Source organism: Odocoileus virginianus, chromosome 8 (genome assembly GCF_023699985.2).
Source record: "Odocoileus virginianus isolate 20LAN1187 ecotype Illinois chromosome 8, Ovbor_1.2, whole genome shotgun sequence".
NCBI classification, from domain to species: Eukaryota; Metazoa; Chordata; class Mammalia; order Artiodactyla; family Cervidae; genus Odocoileus; species Odocoileus virginianus.
In genome coordinates, this window is record NC_069681.1 from 73,391,360 (window position 1) to 73,409,777 (window position 18,418).

Genomic DNA, 18,418 nt, shown 5'->3' on the forward strand with positions numbered 1-18,418 from the left:
TTTAATGTGATCTATTCTCCTTATTCAATACTCCATCAATACTGAAAAAAAAGCAACCAAAACACTCTCTTTCAAGTTCTTTATAACCTCAAGGTAGTAATTAGGTCATGAACTGGCCTCCTTTCCTCCAGGACAGAGAATCCAACGCTTTTCTTCTTCCCTCATTGACTCCATTTCCTGACCTTTTTAATCACATTGTAAACTGAATTTGTTTCAGTGTATCTATAACCATTTCCAAATACCATGTCCCCAGATGGGCGCAGGGACTAATAGAAGTGCAACCAGCGCAGAAGGGAGAGGGTGGTCCCAGCCCTCCTTCCCCGTGGAGCCTGGCCCCTCACGTCTCCCCTCTCTGTGCCTCTGGGTTGAGATGGAGCCCATTATGCCATCAGGGTACACCTGCAAGGCCGTCACTCATGGGGCAGAAGCATCCGGTCATCCTGCCTTCCCTCATCTGCGCAGACACGCCTAGGATAGAACCGTGTCTACTGGGGACGTTCGCACGCAATGCTGGCTGGATTGCGGATCACTCCTGAGGGCCCCTGATGGCTCAGACAGTAAACAATCTGCCTGCAATCAAGGAGACCTGGATTCGATCCCTGGGTTAGGAAGGTCCCCCGGAGAAGAGAATGGCTATCCACTCCAGTATTCTTGCCTGGAGGATCCCATGGACAGAGGAACCTGGTGGGCTACAATCTGTGGGGTCGCAAAGAGTCGGACAAGACTAAACGACTAACACTTTCACCTGGATGGTAGTGTGGAACTGTGATGCAGTAATTCCTCTTCTAGAGTTTTTATTTTTAATTTAAGGCCGCAAATAGCATCATACTATATTTTATACAAATGAAAGGAAAACAATACTAAGTTAGGTAGTGGTTATTTTTATTCATTTATTTATTTCTGGCCATGCCATGTGGCTGTGGGATCTCAGCTTCCTATCCAGGGATTGAACCCAGGTCATGGTAGTGAAAGCACCAAGACCTAACCACTGGCCCAGGAGGGAACACTTATCTTTTAGGATTTTTAGAGAAAAAATCATAGGTGTGGGCAACGTGTGTTCAGGGCTAATCCTTGAAGCACATTTCCAGTAACAAAATTGGAAATTGGCCAGATAATCAGTATAAAGAGGATTGGTTAAATAACAACCGTATTTTCATCTGATAGAATCCTACAGTCATTAAAGAGAATGTACGTGGTCATAGACCAGGCCCTGCCTGACGAAATGTGTTGGCCATACGTGAAGTGACACAAGAGCACATTAAAAATTCATGGTGTCAGACAGAATGCAGGCGAAGCTCTCAGCACCGTGCTGGCTCTGTAAGTGTTGGCAATCATCACCGTTAGCAATATGAGCGAGGCCTCAGACAAGCATTCATGAATAATGGAGGAAAATAAAGCGGGACTGGACCAGCCCGCTCCATGTCCTGTGATCAGGGACCCTCCCCTCCCCTCGCTAGACTTGGTTTACCTGTTTGGGAAATAATATCTGACTTTTATTAGGTTAGAGGGTACTTGCTTATGCAGACGCTCAGCAGGATTTTCATGCAGAATAGTAAAAGATAGCTCCCCTTGTGAGTCCGTTAGGGACACGGCTCTATACCTATGATCTCATGGGCAGCTTCTCACAGAGGACACTTGGGCTTACAGAAGTGAAGTGACTCACCCGAGGTGGGAGCCCCAGGATGCAGACACGTGTCCCCAACTGCAGCACCAGCCCACCACCTTCATACAGGACCCCTGGCCTGGTCCTGACATCCACCACCATGGTCTAAAGAGAAAGCTGAGGATGGGGTGGGGTGGTGGACCTGGGCTGTGGCCCGAGATGGGGTGGCAGCCGGCAAACCTCGGGGCTCGGCTGTGATCCAGGCCCCAGGATCCACACCTGCAAAGGGGTGGGGCGGGAGGATGGCCCTGCAGGCAGGGTCTGCACTGCTGCGGTGTACAGCAACTGGATCACACAGGGCGGGAAGCTAGGGGCTGGCTTGTGGTCTGGGGCTGGTGTGGGGTGTGTGTCTGGGCTCCGTGAGTTGCGATCAGTCTCCTTGGGACTGACCCATAGGAAATGGTTCTCAGTAAAGCCGACCCCATGCCCCCCACACCCACTGCTCTAGGAAGCTTTCCAGGTGACACTTCTCCACTTCCATCCTGGGATCCAGGGCATCTCCTACCCTGACTGAGTCCTTAATCACACAGACCTACAGGAGCCAGTCTTTATTGTAGCTGTCTCCATGGCAACCCGCTCCAGTGTTCTTGCCTGGGGAATCCCAGGGACTGGGGAGCCCCATGGGCTGCTGTCTATGGGGTCACACAGAGTCAGACACGACTGAAGTGACTTAGCAGCAGCAGCAGCTCCATGACAGAAGCAGTGCATACCTAGACATGTGCTGCGCCCTGCAGCAGCTAGCAGCAACACATGACTTTTAAAATTTAAATCAATTGACATGAAATGAAAAAAATAAATCAGTTCCTCAGTCTCACTAGCCACATTTCCAATCTCAGTTGCCGCACAAGGCTGCAAGTTCCTGTATCGAATAATAGAACACACACAACTTTCCCATCATCACAGAAAGTTCCCTCAGACAGCCCTGCTCCAGGACTTTGCTATCAAAATAGATATACATAGAAATAAACACAAGTAGAGCTGCTGGTTATTTAATTTACTTTTCTTAAGTAGCCATTGACACAGCTTTTAATAGCAACTGTTTAGATTTGATAGTTCCATACAAAATATTTACCAAACTCATACAATCCAAAATACGTGCCACTGACATTAAACATTGTCATTAAGAATAACTCACTAATGACTGAATTGTATGCTTTTAAAAGTATATAAAAAACAGGTTTGGAAAAACTGAGTATGTGTTGAAGGCTTCAACTTTGTCCTATCCCATTTTATTTCATACTTCATGCAGAAAAATCAAGTTTGATTCTATATATCCTCAACTGTTTTTCAAACTGTTTCAAAACCTAAAATGAGAATACATAGGTTACAGTCCATCCTAACGCACAAACACACATTCCACTGAATATACTTTTACTGGATGTTGCTTGCTGTGGTGTGCTCACTTGCTCAGTTGAGTCCGATTCTTCATGTCTCTATGGACTGTAGCCTGTCAGGCTCCTCTGTCCATGCGATTATCCCGGGAAAAATACTGGAGTGGGTTGCCATTTCCTCCTCCAGGGGATCTTCCCGACCCAGTGACTATTTCCTACATCTCTTGCATTGCAGGCAGATTATTTACCCTTGAGCCACCAGGAAGCCCAATGTTGGTTGAGGCAAAGATTATTATTCTTGGGTCTCAAGTTCTGTGAAGCAGCTGATTGCTATCCTGAAATGAACTGCCAAATCCATCATTTTCAGTGAAATCTCTTATCCAATATATAGACCATCTTCTTAGAAAGCCTGTAAACTTCGCAGACTGGAAAATGGCCAGTCTGCGCTTTTCTCCCTCAGGAGAACTAAGAAAGCAGCTGTCCCGGTTTTTAAAAAATTCCTGTTTTTATTGGCTAGCTTATTTTGAAGGTTTCTTCAGTTTACCTGTATTTCTGCAATTTCCGATTTGCAAATCCTTCTTCTGAGCTTGCCAGCCCTGCTGTGACAAAGCATCGGATTGCCCAGTTGTTTTGGACTCATACCTGGGGCATGCAAACATCATATAACCTGAGTTGAAAATGCAATGACTTCTGAAATGCAATGTTGCTTATTAAGCCAGTAAATCATCAGACAATTTGAGCTCAGAAATGTGTTGAACTCCCAGACGTGCAGAGCAGAGCACCGGGGGCCACAGAAGAAGGAGGCTTGTAGGACTGGCTCTGAATCTGCTGGGGCAAACAGCAACCCCCACCCCCCCCACCCCCCCACCGCCGCTTTAATCCTAGTTTTCAAATACTACCTTCAAGGGATGAAAAATGAGTGAGTCAGAACATGTATTAACAGCAGCGCTAATAAAAACACTAAGGCAAAATAACACCCAAGTAGGTCTGTGCAAAGCGCTGTATGCTAGATCCTTCCAGTGTCCCATCTCCTGCATCGCTGCGTGGGGGGTCCTTGGGTCATGCTCTTTTCATAAAACCAGGACATGGAGGTTCGGAGAGGTTCAGCAATACATCCCAAAGCCAGTAATCGGAAGTGACATGAACCCAGGTGGCATGTGTTCAGAGCCCGTGTTCCCAATCATTTTACTCAGGAAGACTACATAACCATTGATTGACGTCTTTCCCTCTTACAATCATAAACCTATTTTTACTCCAATAGAAATGACATCTATGATCAACGTTGCTGTCTCAAGCCCTGTCACTCTGGCAGGTCTGCTGGTAGAGGCGGGCGCCCTGAGTGGTAGGTTTTCTTTCCCAAACCTCTGCAACCCAGGGGGGCTTCCTGGAGGAAATCAGTAGGCACCTGCTGGTAACTAGAGGAGAAACCTAGTCTGAGAGATGGAAGAAACCATCTTCACACAAACAGAAGGGCTGGGTACAGTGAAATAAGCTTTTCTGAGGCTTATTTCTGTACTGTGTGAGGAGATTCCTCAGTGTTTGTCACTTGTTCCAGAACGAAAGCAATTACCTAATGGGGAGTGACAGTTTCTGTTCTTTTTTTTTTTAAACTTAACCAAAGGAGTATAGTTCCTTTGATCTTCCCAGGTGTTTCACTGATAAAGAATCCACCTGCAAAGCAGGAGACCCGGGGTTCAATCCCTGGGTTGGGAAGACCCCCCTGGAGAAGGAAATGGCAACCCACTCCAGTATTCGTGCCTAGAGAATCCCATGGACAGAGGAGCCTGGCAGGCTACAGTCCATGGGATCACAGAGTCGGACGTGACTGGAGCAACTTGTCATGCATGCACCAAGCATGCATGATGCCTGTTTACAAGGCTGTTTGCTGGGGGCTGCAGGGGGAGGGGTGGGTGGGGGAGGACATCCGGAGGGAGGGAGGCCCCTGGGTTCCTAGAGTAGCACCCAGACTGCAAGACTAGAGTTTTCAGTTAACTCTAGTCACCTGCATCAGGTGGGGGCGGGGGCGGTGGGCTCGTTAAAGGTCCGACTGCAGGGTCTCATGGCCCAAGTGTCTGAGTCAACAGGTCTGGGGTGAGGCCTGAGATTGCATTTTCAACAAGTTTCCAGGAGATGCTGAGGCTGCTGGTTGGGGTCTCTGCTTGAAAGCCCACAGCTGCACAGCCAGCAGACACAGAGGGTAATTAATCACTCTGCCCCAGGAAGTTCCACATTTAGTGGGACACTGGAGCCCAGTTTTGATGACTCGAAGAGGCTGCAGAGAAATGGTAGATGATGTGGGGGAAAGGATCGGGAAAATGATCAAAAGGGTATAAAATAAAATCAACCAGGAAAAATGATTTAATTCTTTGGGATAACATCATTTGAAGAAGAGAATACTGTTTAATCAATATTTTCAATATAAAAATGTTGACTGTGACGAAGGCGTTCTCTGCGTCTCCAGGGCTGGGCCATGGTAAACAGAATTACAGCGTCATAAGGCAGCCTATGATTAGGAATACTAAAACACACCAAGCTTTGAGGGAAAAGTGTGGGACTTCAGTTTCCAAAGCTACCTTGACTTAGATGGTTTAGAAAATATATATAGAAAATATATAGAAAATCCCACTCTGTAAATTTCCTTCCAGCTGTTAGACTCTATAGTACCCAAGAATAAATTTGTTCCTATTTCAAAAGGATTCTGGAAGGAGTAAGGCTGTAGTTGGAACAAAGCAATTTTCCCTTAGGTTTTTTCCCTTCAGTTTCCCAAGTCAGTAACCTTGACTTCTGTTACCTTTCAGAAGATGCTGTTAAGATGTCTTTTTCCTTTTAAAATACACTCCTTGTAGTTGTCTGTTCAGACAGTCAATTACCAGGGACTCTGTGCCTAGTGTTTTCATTTCTGCTCCAAATTTACTTTCAGTGGAAAGTTTGTTCACTGGTGCTTTGATGCTGTTATTTGAACTTTAATGAGTAAAAAATTCTTAGGTTTCTTCTGTAAATATTTAATACAATGGAGATATTTAAGTTATATATTAAATTCCACTTCAACTTTGTACTTTAACATACTTCTGTTGGATTAAAAAAAAAAATGTTCTTACCTCCTTGGACAGAAATGTACCACAGTGGATATAGGGACCATCGTCACTATTATTAATAGCATTTTTGATACAAAAGATCACAGATAAATGTCAAAAATCACGGTGAGATATTTTTCAATTTCTCTGATTTATCTTGGCTAGAAAAGGGACACCTTAGGATGAGTTTGGTTGAGTTTTAGAACCCAGAGAACAAAAGTATTCATCTCAGTTATTTCCAAATGAAATCATGCAAGCACCCATAGTCCCCTAAACACAAATCACATGCATCATGGGGAAAGCTGTCCTTGAATAAATGGCAGTGAAAACCTTGGTTGCTGCTGTGTATAATCATATATATATGTGTGTGTGTGTGTGTGTGTGTGTATATATGTGTACACACATATATGTATACACACACATTGCATTGTTATATAAGGATTATGAAAGAATCACCTTAAGGTAATGATAATCTGAATTTTAAAAAGTGAGAATATTAGCATGGAAAAAATACTTATAGATCTTTACTAGGAACTGAGAAATTCTAGAAAAAGTTCAAAGTTCATATGCATTAAACACAGACTACTTAATTATTAACTTCTGACAATATTATTTAAAATATATTATGTATTTATATTTAATATATTTACATTTTATTATATACATTTATATAAATTATATATATTATTTATATTTCAAAGCATTCATTCTTATCAGAAGTTTATAGACTTTCTGAAAGGATGCTAGAGATGGGACAGTTATCCTTGTGACCCAAAGCATTGACTGCAGACCGTCAGCATCACCATCAGTATCACCTGGGAACTTGCTGGAAATTGGGTGATGACCCAGACCTATTGAAGGAGAAGTTGCATTTTAACAAGTCTCAGGTAATTTGTGTGTCTTTCAAACATTTAAATTTCGGAGATCCCTAGTCAAAATTGCAAGCGTGCTAAGTCGCTTCAGTAGTGTCCAACTCTTTGTGACCCTATGGGTCATAGCCCTCCAGGCTCCTCTGTCCATGGGGTTCTCCAGGCAAGAATACTGGAGTGGGTTGCCATGCCCTCCTCCAAGGCATCTCCCTTACTCAGGGATTGAATCCACGTCTTTTATGTCCCCTGCCTTGGCAGGCGGCTTCTTTACCACTAGCACCACCCTAGTCAAAATTATCAGGATTTTCTCTGCATTGTCTGCCAGAGGACAGTGTATCTGTCTGCTAATTCAAACTATGTTTTTACTTTCTTGATGTATATAAACTAAATTTGATGATTCTAAAAGTTCTAATCAGATTTTAAGATTCCAATCAGACAGCAAAACCATCTGATAATCATCCCATTCTTCAAAAGGGACAAGAAGGCCATCTGTTCCTTTATTACACTGGGTTTTGATCAAAGTGGAAACATAAATGTTCAATACAATACCATCATAGCCACTTAATATGTATTTTTAATTTGAAATGGTAAGTTGTCCTAATAAATGATCTATATGGTATCAAGAAATAAAATCAATCACTATTTTAATAATTAATAGAGCAATTCTCTAAAAACACAAAGTTTACTAAGGCTCCAAAATACTTTTATTGGCACTGAAAGTGAAAGTTATGCCCAACTCTGCAGAATTCTCCAGGCCAGAATACTGGAGTGGGTAGCCTTTCTCTTCTCCAGGGGATCTTCCCAACTCAGGGACTGAAACCAGGTCGGCCCATATTGCAGGCAGATTCTTTACCCACTGTGCTACAGGGGAAGCCTAAGAATACTGGAGTGGGTAGCCCACCCCTCCTCCAGCAGATCTTCCCAACCCAGGGATTGAACAAGGGTTTCCCGCATTGCAGACAGATTCTTTACCAACTGAGCTGTGAGGGACATTTTCTCTTTTAAACATGTTTAAATCCTGCTTTAAATTTTGCAGGACTCCAAGATCAATCCTGCCTGCTAAGTCAGCAGAGGAATTTTCCCTTCGTGAATGCGGCTGTTCCATTTAGGTTTCTGGAAAAGGTGCTCTCCCCATCACCCCACCCCCTGCCTCCAGGTACCAGGAGGGAAGACGGACCCCCCACATAAACATCCAGAAATCTTCACAACTGAAAATAAACTGTAAGAACATGTTAGTTGATTGAAAAAAAAAAAATCTCAGCTGAAATCAGGTATTTAAAAAACAGGAGGCAAAAGCAGCCACTTAACTAGTATTTAGAAGACGATTACATACTGATGTAAGGGTATAATAGGAGGATTTAAATAGTAAATGAAGAGGAAATCTTTGAATAATAAGAGTACCCTCATCTCTTTGCATTAAAACTTTGCACTGTGCCTCGGGCAAGGGGTGGGACTGGGGGCGGGGGCCTTGGCCCTAACGGGGCCCTAAATGGGAAAAAAGCTCTGGGAAGAAGAGACCTAAAGAAAAACAGGCCTCTTTCACCTAGGCAGGACTACATTGATAGTCCATCCCATGTAATTTTAAAGGGGAAGCTTTACGTCTTACCTATAGAACTAAAACTTCAGTGACAGTAACATAGGTGGCTTCCCTGGTGGTTCAGACGGTACAGAATCCAGCTGCAATGCAGGAGACCCAGGTTCGATCCCTGGGTCAGGAAGATCACCTGAAGAAGGGCATGACAACCCACTCCAGTGTTCTTGCCTGGAGAATCCCCGTGGACAGAGCAGCCTGGCAGGCTACAGTCCATGGGGTTGCAAAGAGTTAGACACAACTGAGCAACTAAACAATAACACATGTTGTAAATCATTTCCCTCGTATTCAGGGCAGCATCAGGGCAGCCCCGTGCAGAAGGGAGACAGGCATGGACTCTGGAAAACCTGGGTTCAGATCCCAGCTTTACCCTTGAAGCTCTGTGGCCTTGGACAAATTTCTTCGCCTCTCTGAGCCTCTATTTTCTTAACTGTAAATGTGTGTTTTTGTGAAGAGAGCAGAGCAGGTAAAGCACCCAGCATGAGGCCGGCACATTTTAATGTGGTGAAAAACAGTACTTATTATGATCATTACAATTACTCTTAGAGATACGAAAATGGCAAACACTATTTCTACAAAAACATCATTTTTTGTTTTCAAACCTCTTTATGGATATTTCCCAGCCCACCTTGAAACCAACTTACCTCAGTCACTTCTCCCATGGAGATGTGATTAACTTTCAAGTGACGAAAATCAGACTAATCACATTCAACCTGCCAACTCTGTCATGTGTTGAAGAATTTTTAAAGGCTAAGATGGGTCATCCAGTGATGTGTATTGAAAATCCTTTCCCATTTCTGCAGTGTCTCCACCCCTCTCCTCTACATCGACTCAGGCAGGATTGATCCACACCTGGGCTGCATTAGAAGGGGTCCTGGAGAGATGGTATCAGCCCTGCAGGCTGCCAGAAGGGCCTCAGACCACTGTGAATATAAGGTTTGGGACACACCAAAGAGGTTAATTTACTACAAATGATTCCCAGGGATCCACTGTCTGAATGGGCTACATGGATGGGGCTGTCCAGAAATTCTCCCACAGGTTGTTCAGCCACAGCTATAAACACACTGCAACTGGAGGCAAGGTTTTCTGTGTCCAAAGTATCCTCTGTGCTAACAGAAGACAGTCAAACACAGCAGTTTTACGATATATTTAAAATGATTCTTTCTGTGTCATTTCCTGGACTAAATCTTGGCTCTCTGAAAACAGGCAATATAGTTTTTATTGAATTTAAGTTGTTTTTTGGTGAAAAGAAAAGGAATTCAAATTCAACTTTTCATAAACAGCCACATGGTCATTCTGCTTGTAAACATACAGAATATAGCCGATATACATCACAATCAGATATGTATGTTATTTATTCACAAGCTTAACTGGTAAAATAGAAGACCACCTGTTTCAAATGCACTGACACCACAGACAGTGTATGAATCAGAAATACTTGGTCTACAGTATTTCATTCTATTTGGTTCAACCAAGAAAAACTATTAATACATTCTTAGATAGGAAAAGTGATGCTTTTTATATTTTGTGATAGCTTCACATCGATTCATTTTTTTCAGAGTATACTAAAATCAATTTAATCTAATTTGAACATGATACTGATTTTTTTCTTTTGTTTCCTGAACACACACTGTAGCTCAGGGAACTACTGTGTTATACCTAATCAATCCTACTTTGTACGTAAATCACAACACATTTCATATTTCATTTTAGAAGGTCATATTGAAAAACTGTATTGAAGAGTGACTCATTCATCTGGTTCTGGATTTACATGGCAACATTTGAAACTAGTGGTCTAGCTGACACAGGCAGCCATGCAGAAAGAGTTAACAACAGTCATAGAAATGCCAAAATAACTCTTGTCAACAGCAACTGCTGAAAGTAAAGAAAGAATGAATAAAAATGAGTTTATGGTTTCAGTGTTGGTAACTCACAACTGAGTTCACACGAATAAAATCAGTTCGTGTTAATAAAATCCATAACATAATCACATAGACTATTGGCTTCAGAGTGATTGTATTCTGTTAGATCATGCAGCATTAAAAAAATCTACCTTGACATTTTAAAAAAGAAGGTCTGAAAAAAGTACTTTCTCCAATTTCCTCAATAATTCAGTTTTATTTTAAAGTCCAGGTAAAAACTCTGGGACCAGTTTACCTTTCATAATTTCATGGCCATGTTACACCCCTTCCTTTCCCCTGACAATATCAATCCTCCAAACAACAAAAAAGCATAAGCCCCGCCTTCAAATAAAATACTTAAAAAAAAAAACCCCATCCCAAACAAAACAAAATAACATTGAGCAAAGAACTCAATTGCTTTTAAAAAGGTGAAAACACTGGTGACATTATTTTCACTTCAAGCACTTAACTCATCTAAGTGAATGCTTCAAAGTGCTCCTGTGGCTCGAGAGAGACTCCAGCAGAAAGGATGGAAGGAGTGCATCTCAACGGTCTGGCCAGGCAGTGGGAGTGCTTGGTAAATTCCCTCAGGCTCCTCCTAGGTGGAGAGCCCGCTACACGTCGCTGGGTGACCGCGCTCTCTGGGACAGGCCAGGCGGGACGCAGCCGCAGCACACGAGGCAGAGGGCCTTCTGGATCTCCTGGTTTCTGAATGCATATATGACGGGGTTGATGATGGAGTTGTAGGTGGCGGGCAGGAGGGTGGCATAGGTGTAGATGGAGGGGTAGGTGTAATCGGCGATCAAGGAGTAGAGGGTGAAAGGCATCCAGCAAGCAGCGAAGGTCCCCAGGATGATGGCCAGGGTGGAGACCCCCTTCCGGGTGGTCACGTAGTGCGAGGTGGCCAGGAAGTGGTGCTGCAGGGCGATCTGATGGGCGTGTCGCATGACAATCTTACAGATCTGGATGTAGAGCTGCAGCATGAGTGCGAAGGTGAAGAGGAAGGAGACCGACAGGATGGCGGCGTTGTTCTTGGTGAGGGGCCTGACCACGCTGCAAGTGGACTCGTCCCGCAGGCAGTTCCAGCCCAGGACCGGCAGCAGGCCCAGGCAGATGGAGGTCCCCCAGAGCATGAAGAGCATGACGTAGGTAAACGTGACCGTCCTCTCTGAGTGGTAGGTCAGGGCGTAATACAAGGAGAGGTAGCGGTCAACCGTGATGGCCAGCAAGCTGCAGACGGAGGCAGAGAAAGAGGCCACGATAAGTCCGATGGTGACCAGCTTGGTGGCCTCTGACTGAAGCAGGTAGGCAAAGACAAAATTGACGATGAGTCCGATGCCGGCCAGCAGGTCTGCAAGCGCCAGGCTGCCTATCAGCAGAAACATGGGTGCCCGCAGGCTGGGGTTGTGGAAGATGATAAGGACCACGATGGCATTTTCGCAGGAGATGAGGGTTCCCGAGGTACATAAGACAATGTCCCAGGGGTTAACCACCAGGTCCGGCTCCGGCTGCAGGACAGGGACCTGGGAGGAGACCTCTGCGGAGATGTTCCCGGAGGCACCGGCATCTACAAACTCCCGAGGCAGCCCGCTTACATTGACCTTCGGGTCTTCATTCATTTTAACCCCTGTCCTCTTCAACGAAAAGACAGGCTGTTTAGTGCTGAGATATGGCAGGGCGACAATCCCACATCACGCAAAAACCACACCAACAGAGAACCAGCCCTACTCAGACACTGCCCCCAAATGCCACAAGCTTTCCAAATCACAACCTCGTAAGAAGTACGACAAAAGCCAAAGTCTCCGTGGCTTAAAACCCACGACAACAACAAAAATGCCGTCTTGGCGCTGGGTGACACCCGGGATGGGACTTGCACACAGGCGCGCGAGCGGGGAAGGCACACGCGGGACCGCAGCGGTCTGTTTGCTCAAGTGCTGGGGACACACGTGAAAATGTGTCTCGCGTGCCACCAACGAGCGGCCGCCTGGCACCGGGGCTGCCGCGGGGGGGGACCCAGCCGCGGCGACAGCTCTCCAGCCGGGCTGGGCTGCCATCCTCGCTGGAACGTTCAAAACTCCCACCCGCCAGGCGCCCAGCGCGCGCGCACACTCACACCCCAGCCAGAACAAAGGGGGTCCCGGCCGCTCCCCCCCACCCCGCCCCGCCGACCCGTGCGCACCGGGCAGTCGCCGCAGAGCCACGAAAGGGGGGTTCACGCGATGGAAGTGTGGACACGGACGGACAGATGGATGCCCAGGCACCGCGGCGGACGCGAGGGGACGCGAGGGGACCCACAGGGCGCGGGTACATCTCGGGGGTCACCTTGGCGCGCCCAGGCCGGGGGTGGGGAGCTCCTCCGCTGCTCCCGAAGCGCTACCCGGGTCGCATGTCGGCGCCGGACCCGCGGGGCGAGGGGCGGCGGCCGCGCGCGGGGCCTGGCCGGGAGGGCGGGGGCGCGCTCCGCGCCAGGTGAGCGGCGGCGGCAGGTGAGCGGCGGGCTCGGCTCACGCGCCCGGCTCTCCCCGCCCGGCCGCTCGCTCTCCCCGCCCGCGCGCGCCGCCGCCCCCGCGCGCGCCGCCGCCGGAGCCCCTGGAGGCCGGCGCGCGCCCCACGGGTCGGGGCTGCGCTGGGCGCGCGGGCGGGGAGAGCCCCCCACCGCCGGGTGCGAGCGAGAGGAGCCGGACGCCAGGAACTGCAGCGTCACGGTGGCCGCCGCCGCCCCGCATCCCACCCGGGCTCGCATGGCGCGGGGGCGGGACAGCGCCGCCCCGGAGCCCCGTGACCCATTTCTTGCCCGAGGTCCCCCTGGGGCGTCCCGGTCTCCAGGGCCCGCTTCTCCACGCCTTTCCCTAAACTGCTGCCTTCACGCTCAAAAGAACTGCCTAGGGTGGTACTCAGGATGGTCAGGTGGGATGGGGCGGGGGTGAGCAGGTTTAGGGAAGCAGAGTCTTTGATCCAGCCAGCTGTTTTCGGAATTGCAGTTGACCACACTGCAGTCCTGATCCCCAAGGGACCCCCCTTCCTTAGATGCGTCCTGGACCTAGCTTGCTTTTTTTTTTTTTTTTAATCACTATTCCCTGGGAATATTTGCTTCACTGGATATAGGGTGCTGCTACGTGAATCATCATTATCATCATCAAATTGCACTTATTAAGTGTTCCCCGAGCTGTGTTTTCCAATGGAAATCATTTACAGACTTCTTACAGAAGCAAATGCTGGCCAAAACCCAATTCATTGATGCACTGAAGTGGCAATGTTAGTTTATCTTTTCATTTGAACACATTCAATAGTTTCTAAGATTGAGAACCTGATGGCTATCTGCTTTTATGATCCTGTCTCCTCGGGATGCAAAATTCAGAGGACCTGGGACATCCTAATTTTAAACATGGTCTCTCTTTCAAGATGGGAGAAGGAAAAGGTATGATACTCTGGTCATTCCCCATCAGCAGTGACGGTTTTCCCAGCTACCTTTCTCCACCCTGAGGTGGAGGGAGTAGTTTCTGTGTGAATAAAGGGGGTCCTGCAGGGCATAGGACCCTAGAACTAAATTCCTTCCTGCAGATGCATCCTCCTCCTGCCACCCTATCTCCCCTCTGAACTCACCGTCATTCCTCACTCCCGCCCTTCAGGCTCACCCACCAGGATTCCCCCTCCTTCCCCCTCCTCCCCTCTCCTGTCAATCAGCCCCTGCCTCTGCAAGATCACCCCAGCTCTCTCTGCACCCCAGGTCTCAACTGCAAACCAGTGGTTCTGGGGTGGAGCCCAAATTCTGCATTAGCAGTCCTCTTTCCCAGTGATCCAGATGCTGCTGGCCCACGGACCAAGAAGCAAGGTACTATGGCATTTTAAGAATAGCTTGTACCTCATGGAGAAGCACGCTGAGGGCTGGTCATGCAAATCCAGTAAGCTGTGGTCTCTGCTCACAGGCAGGTACAGTCTGGTGGTGACGGACACATAAAAAGCAGAAGTAATACCAGGCAGCAAATGTGGTAATGTAGGGATATGCATCTTCCTCTCAACTGTTAGGCGGTAAATCAAAGCGTTTTTAGAATAAGGCGAGGAAAGATAGTCATTTAAACATACAGATAGCTGTTTCAGTATGACACAGTTCAAACCACCTGCCAACATTTTAGGAGCCTCGCTTCAGCAGAACGGTTTAGGGAGTGTGAGTGACAGCACCAGCCAGCCACTGTTCTCATCAATAACAGAGTCAGGCCCTGACCTACAGGGCTCACAGCCGTGGGATTTCATGCCCTCTTTAATGTGTTTAAGAAATAAGAAAAAAGAATGGAGGCTTGAAGGACTTCCCTGGCGGTCCAGTGGTTAAGACTCCACGCTTCCAATGCAACGGATGTGGGTTCAGTCCCTGGGGGGGGTGGGGAACTAGGACCCAGGATGCCATGTGGTGCAGCAAAAAAAAGTAAAAGATAAAAAATTTTTTAATAAATTAACAAAAAAAAGAATGAAAGATTGAGAAGAGAAAGGGTAATAGATGGATGGCAGAGATGTGCAGGTTTATGCAGTTTTGAGACCTGGAAAGCGTTAAAGGAAGAAACAGAAAACTCATGTGGGGCTTGGATACAGCTCAATGGTGAAACCCTTCGTCAGCCCGTCTCTGCCAGCATAGAACTGTCCTTTCCTAGACCAGCATCTCCCATGCGGCCATGGACGTGGCCTCAGGCAGCCCCAGGCTGGCACACTCAGACCAGAGAAATTGCCACACACAACTCTGGGCCGGGCTTCAGTTACGCACAAGGCTATGTTCTCAGTTCGCCTCACCCCCGTTACGGGACGCTGCAGCAGACACCCTCAGTGTGTGACATTTATTTTCTTCTCGTTCCTTATCTTCTTGGTCATTTTTTTCCCCTATAATTTTGGCAAGAGATTGCGTAGAAGGTAAAGCATCTTGCCTCTCTTTGACTCCTTCAGCAGGTCAGAGAGATGGGAGAAGCTCAATTACACCCCAAATCCTGCAAGCTGTGTACACAGGATGTGACAATGTGTGGCTGGAAGTGCTCTGGCAGTGGTCTTGCTAACAGTGAAGGAGGATGACTGATTCTGTGTTTTTGTCCCTGGAAGATGCCTGCCTAACCCACGGGCATATACGGGCAGGTAATCAATGCTTACTTTGCTTGGCAGTAGTCTTGACCTGTCCTAACCCTTGATTATTGAAGACTTGTGTTTCTGATTGCTTTATAGTCAACCGAGTTTACATTGATTACATAAAATCAGTGACACCCAGAAACTGGAATTTCATGGATTGGTAAGTTTCCCCACCAGCTGAAGCAACAAAAAGGAGTGACTGACCTGGGGACTTTTATTTTGTTCCATAAGTTCATTTAGGCAAGCACACTTCTAACTTCTTTCATTATTATTTCAAAAGGAAAGAGAGACAATTTTAGGCATTCAAAAAAGGGCATATCTCAAACAAAAGGGTAGTTCTTTTTTTTTTCTTTTTAAGGATTGTGCTTTACATGAAATACATCTTGTTTTATGAAAATTTACGACAGTGTTCTAACTTTTCTCATTTCCATCAGCTGGGTGGAAACTGCCAGAGCACAGATTTGGTTGGAAGATGACTCTTTTTAGAAAACAGTTACTTATTTATTTGGCTATGCTGGGTCTTCACTTCGGGCGTGGGATCTTTGATCTTCCTTGCAGCGTGCAAAATCTTTTAGTTGTGGCATGTGAATTCAGTTGCAGCATGTGGGATCTAGTTCCCTCACCAGGAATCGAACCCAGGCCCCCTGCATTGGGAGTGCAGAGTCTTAGCCACTGGACCACTAAGGAAGTCCCCTGAGGATAACTCTTGAGAACCACTGATGGATGCGATGATTTTGTATCCACTCAAAGGGAGCCTAGAAGAGATTGAATAGTTTTTGTCAACTCAGAAGGGAAATGTACAGGTCAAGTTTCAGACGGTACAAATTTTCGTTTAGACACCCAGATTACCAAGCTTTGTTACTCTCCTCTCCAAGCTGATGGCCTATGCTTATGAAACACCCACTCTGTGCCGGGCTTTGAACCACGATCTCTTCACAGGAAGTAGAGAACCCTGCTGCCAGCATGCTGGAGCTTGTCTTCAGGGGAAATGGCCAACCAGCCATGAATCCTCACAGAGTGACAGTCACTCCTCTGCAGATGCACCCTGGTTTGGGGAGATTTATATCAACCAGGGGGCTTCCCCGGTGGCTCAGCAGTAAAGAATCTGCCTGCAATGGAGGAGCTACAGGAGACACAGGTTCGATCCCTGGGTCAGAAGATCCCCTGGAGAAGGGCATGGCAACCCACTCCAGTATTCTTGCCTGGAGAATCCCATGGATAAAGGAGCCCGGTGGGCTACAGTCCATGGGGTTGCAAAAAATTGGACATGACTGAAGCCATTTAGCACACATGTACATATTAACCAGGCTGATACATTTGAGTCAAAAGGCCAACTATCATATAATAAATACTTATAGTCTCAGAAGCCAGGTGTGAGCAGACTTCTGCACCCTGGAGCAGTAAACAACTTGCCTTTGTTCCCTATTTGTAAAACTGAGGGTGTTAACAGCATCTATTTCTGCTACTGCTACTGCTAAGTCACTTCAGTCGTGTCCGACTCTGTGCGACCCCTTCCCTGGGATTCTCCAGGCAAGAACACTGGAGTGGGTTGCCATTTCCTTCTCCAATGCATAAAAGTGAAAAGTGAAAGTGAAGTCGCTCAGTCATGTCTGACTCTTCATGACCCCATGGACTGCAGCCTACCAGGCTCCTCCATCCATGGGATTTTCCAGGCAAGAGTACTGGAGTGGGGTGCCATTGCCTTCTCCAGCATCTATTCCTAGGGCTGGTGTAAACTGCAGGTATGCTTATCCCAGCCTGGCAGAAAGCTACAGTCTGTCAGTGACAGCTACTGTTACTAACAGTTGTGGCCACTGTTTTCCATCATCTCCCTGATGCCCTTTGTGAATGGGGTTCCACGGGAATCCTGTTCTCGCAGCCGGATTGGCCAAGTGCCTCAGCATCCTCTTTGGGGCCATCACTCACAAACACCCAGACTGTCAGGAAATTCTGTTGACTCTCCCATTGAAATACACCCAGAATCCATAACTGCCCAAACTTGGAAGTAGGCAAGATCCCCTACCATGTGTGAATGGAAAAGTAAACTGTGGTCCATCCAGATCATGGAGTGCCATCAGTGCTGAAAAGAAGGATGCTCTTATGCTCCCTGATGGTCTTGGTGGTGAAGAGTCCACCTGCCAATGCAGGAGACACGGGTTCGATCCCCAGCTGGGGAAGATACCGCATGTTTCGCGGCAGCTAAGCCAGGAGCCACAACTACTGAGCCCCTAAACCTAGAACCTGCGCTCTGCAGCAAGAAGAGCCTGAGCACCACACTAGAGAGCAGCCCCCGCTCGCTGGAACCAGAGAACGCCAACGAGTAGCGGCAAGGACCCAGCGCATCCAAAAATAAATAAATCATTAAAAAACAAATGAGGTTGTTAGGGTGGACTCTAATCCAATACAGCTAGTGTCCTTATAAGAAGAGGAGATTAGGGCACAGACTCACAGCAAGAGGAAAAAACATGTGACAGCTGGGAGAAGGTGGGCATTGCTCTGGCCAAGCCGCCACTCCGTTCCAGGCATGCCGAGTCCTGAGGCACGTGAAGCTGGCTTTATATCCTATTATTGTTCAGAGATGACAACTCAGCAGTCTCCTTGTGGTTTTCCCAAGTCTTCTGTGCGTGTCTGTCTCTGACTCTCAGCAGATTTAAGCTCAGTACTCTCGGTGGCAGTGTAATACTATTAGCTCAGGTGACCATGCAGAGAAGGCAATGGCACCCCACTCCAGTACTCTTGCCTGGAAAATCCCATGGATGGAGGAGCCTGGTAGGCTGCGATCCATGGGGTCACACAGAGTCGGACATTACTGAAGTGACTTAGCAGCAGCAGCAGCAGCAGGTAACCACGGACCAGGGGCTGAAACTGCAAAATGCTATCTCTTCT

General features: G+C 47.1%; 1 protein-coding gene across 4 annotated transcripts; it reads right to left on the minus strand.

Moving 5' to 3' along the window:
* Window positions 1–9,725: 9,725 nt before the first annotated feature.
* On the minus strand, window positions 9,726–13,274 carry GPR12 (G protein-coupled receptor 12). Of its 4 annotated transcripts, none has more exons than XM_020902985.2 (2): window positions 12,752–13,274; window positions 9,726–12,056 (listed from the first exon to the last, which is right to left on the minus strand). In XM_020902985.2, the coding sequence occupies exons 1-2, from the start codon at window positions 13,170–13,172 to the stop codon at window positions 11,044–11,046; spliced, it is 1,434 nt and encodes a 477-aa protein (XP_020758644.2). In that variant the 5' UTR covers window positions 13,173–13,274; the 3' UTR covers window positions 9,726–11,043. The 4 variants fall into 4 exon arrangements, with proteins under 4 accessions (XP_020758644.2, XP_070327812.1, XP_020758643.1 ...); XM_070471711.1 differs by having other exon boundaries at window positions 12,609–12,844; XM_020902984.2 differs by having other exon boundaries at window positions 9,726–12,063; window positions 12,609–12,844.
* Between the last annotated feature and the right edge of the window lie 5,144 nt (window positions 13,275–18,418).